At 37.5% G+C, this 3,260-nt stretch overlaps 1 protein-coding gene across 1 annotated transcript; it reads left to right on the top strand.

The window, feature by feature from the left end:
• Positions 1-992: 992 nt before the first annotated feature.
• Positions 993-3,049, top strand: LOC129241245 (FMRFamide receptor). Its single transcript, XM_054877477.1, has one exon. The coding sequence runs from the start codon at positions 1,241-1,243 to the stop codon at positions 2,918-2,920; it is 1,680 nt and encodes a 559-aa protein (XP_054733452.1). The 5' UTR covers positions 993-1,240; the 3' UTR covers positions 2,921-3,049.
• Positions 3,050-3,260: the final 211 nt, after the last annotated feature.

Here is a 3,260-nt window from a genome sequence, read left to right as displayed (position 1 = left end):
AAAACGATTGTTGATGTGCCAGTGACAGATGTCAAGAGGGAGAAAAAAAAGTAAAGCGAAAAGTAAAAATATATGGAAGCAAAAAAAGGGTTTTTAAAAGAAATGTGCTTACGAGTAATTGTGGAAGTCAATTTCAGGAGTAAAATTGGAAAACTTAAAAAGCTCTAAATGACAGTTGGAAACTTATTAGCTTATATAAAAAAAATTAAATTGCTAGTAAGCAGAAAACAAAAAAAAAGAACTTTTTAAAATTAAATATTAAAAAAAAAAATAATAATAATATGTACAAAAAATCTGGAAGCTCAATCAGAAACTAAAAGTGTGTGATCAAGAGCCCAAATAACGCAATGCACATTTCTTTTGCCGAATTTGAAGAAAATATTACAAACAAGGACGAAATTTGTTGCACAGTTTATGTTATAAAATAATATTAAATACATAATTGAATGCTTGTAAGTACTTGAAAGTTAAAAAGCACAGTTTCATACAGAAGTACTCATATTTGAGATTTGTAAAACACTTCAAACAAAAATCGTCACCAAATTCAAGAAAATTTGAAAATTTGTGATTTTTTAATTAATTACAATACTGTTACATAGATAGCTTTAGGTCGGGTGTTTTGTGATATTTTCGAGCTTTACTACAAAACGCATGCGAAAAGGTTGGAGTTTACTAAATTTTTGTTTTTCAAATTAAAGAAAGCCTTAAACTATAATATATTTACAAGAACTTAGAAATTAGAAAGGTAATTTTCAATTAATTTAAACGAGAACACGTTTTGATACGTAAAAGTCATAATTAGTTTGAATTAAGTTAAGTCAAAAAAGCTGTGAGAAGTAAATTAAAAATTTGTAAAAAGGAACAAATTTACATAAAATACATTGGTAGAAATTTAAAAAAAAACAAATTCTTGAACGCAAGTAGTTGACAAAAGCCGATTTCGGTGCGCTATACTATTGAAAAATCAAAAAAAAAAAACTTCAAAAGACTGTTTGTGCTGATCAGCCAGTGCTAACTAGGAAATTAAATTTCTCAAACCACTAACATCGATTTAAAGTTTACGAATTGATTACATATTTCGTCGAGCATTTAATTCCTCCACCTATTTAGTAATAAAAGGTGAATTTTCGAAATATTTCCACCTAGTGCCACTACCTCTTACACATTTTTTTTTATCCCTCCGTTTTGCAGGCAGGGCAAAATTTAGTCTCTAGAAAGTTCGCCTTCACAGCATTAACCGATGACTGAGTTCAATGCATCGCGCGAATTTTACCCGGACATTTTTCATCAAGTAAAATCATTGCTACGCATACAGGATAATCTGCAACAAGATAGTGCACTGCTGCCTCCAGCCGATGTTGTCGCTGATAGTTCCACGCACGATTATGATGCGTCACCGATTAATCTGCAGGATTTCATACAGAGCGTATCGGGCAATGATGTTTTCGTCGAGTATGCGGCACCCACTGATTCCACAACATTTGCGTTTGGCAGTAGCACTGCAGATGGTGGCGCCATACCGGAAACCTTCTTCCCCCAGCTGACACAGAATTTCACTTTCCCAGATTTATATGGCAACGAGACGCACGATGCGTTGTGCATGGATGTTTACCATCCGGATGATGAAACCCGTCTTGAGTTCTGGGTTTGCGGTGTCGTATTGAATATTGTTGGTATATTCGGCATTATTGGCAATGTAATTTCTATGATTATACTTTCGCGCCCGCAGATGCGTTCAAGTATCAATTACTTGCTCATCGGTTTGGCCCGTTGTGATACGACACTCATCATTACGTCCATGCTGCTCTTCGGTATACCCTGCGTATATCCTTATTCAGGTTATTTCTTCTACTACTATAATTACATTTACCCATTTATTTCGCCTGTGGTGTTTCCCATTGGCTTAACGGCGCAAACGGGCAGCATCTATATGACGTTCACAGTGACACTGGAGCGTTATGTGGCGGTGTGCCATCCGCTCAAGTCGCGTGCCCTCTGCACGTATGGACGCGCCAAAATCTACTTTATAATATGTTGTATATTCTCGCTGTTTTATAATCTACCACGCTTTTGGGAAGTCATGACAGTCAGCTATCAGCCTGAGGGCAGCGATATAGTATATCACTGCATACGACCTTCACCTTTGCGACAAAATCAGTCTTACATCAATATCTACATACATTGGTGTTATCTGATTGTCAACTACATCATACCATTCCTGGCATTGGCCATACTCAATTGTCTGATATATCGTCAGGTTAAGCGTGCGAATCGTGAACGCCAGCGGCTATCGCGCTCTGAGAAGCGTGAAATCGGTTTGGCGACTATGTTGATTTTTATTGTGATAGTTTTTTTTCTATTGAACTTTCTGGCACTTGTAGTGAATATTAACGAGGCGTTCTATCATACAATCGATCATTCGCTAACGAAAATTTCCAATTTGCTAGTGACGTTAAACAGCAGTGCAAATTTCCTCATCTATGTTATATTCGGAGAAAAGTTCAAACGTATATTCCTGTTGATTTTTTTCAAACGCCGCTTCAGCCGCGATCAACCCGACCTTATTCATTACGAGAGTTCCATTTCGAACAATGCCGACGGCACGATAAATCATCGCTCATCGGGCCGTTTTTCACGACACGGCACACAACGCAGTACCACTGGTACATACCTAGTAACCGGCAGCGGTTCGAACAATAGTACGTTGAAAAATGTGCGGCTCTTTCAGACCGGCTCGCCAGGTGTGGTGAAGATCAAACGAAATCGTGCACCTTCGCCGGGCCCAGTTGTTTACTACCCGGCAAGGGACATTCAGCGCACGACTGTTGTGACGCCGGTGGCGTTAGCATCGAACAACAATAATGCGCTTAGTTGCGATTGGACCGATGGAGCAAATGGGCAGATGACTTCGGGTATCTGAGATCGTTGGCACAGCAGAGATCAGATGTGGTTGGGCGGCGAATGTGTTAGAAGTGAAAGTGCAAGCTGTAAATAAGTTTGGGAAATGTGGTGAGGAATCAAAGAGAAGCTGATTATAAACAAAAAATGAAATATTTTGTTAGAAACTGAGTATAAACGATTACACTGCACAACAGCATTTCCGATGATTGGGTTATGATACATGTTTTTAATCCAATTTTTATTGCCAATTTCAAATCTGTAACTAAAATTCCTGTATCAGCTCTATATGACTCTATATGACACATTTGACTTTTTGTAATAAAACACTATAGATTTAAAGATTATTTTATTTTATTACC

The sequence above is a fragment of the Anastrepha obliqua genome, chromosome 3 (genome assembly GCF_027943255.1).
Source record: "Anastrepha obliqua isolate idAnaObli1 chromosome 3, idAnaObli1_1.0, whole genome shotgun sequence".
Taxonomy (NCBI): Eukaryota; Metazoa; Arthropoda; class Insecta; order Diptera; family Tephritidae; genus Anastrepha; species Anastrepha obliqua.
This window is presented reverse-complemented; position numbering and strand designations above follow the sequence as displayed.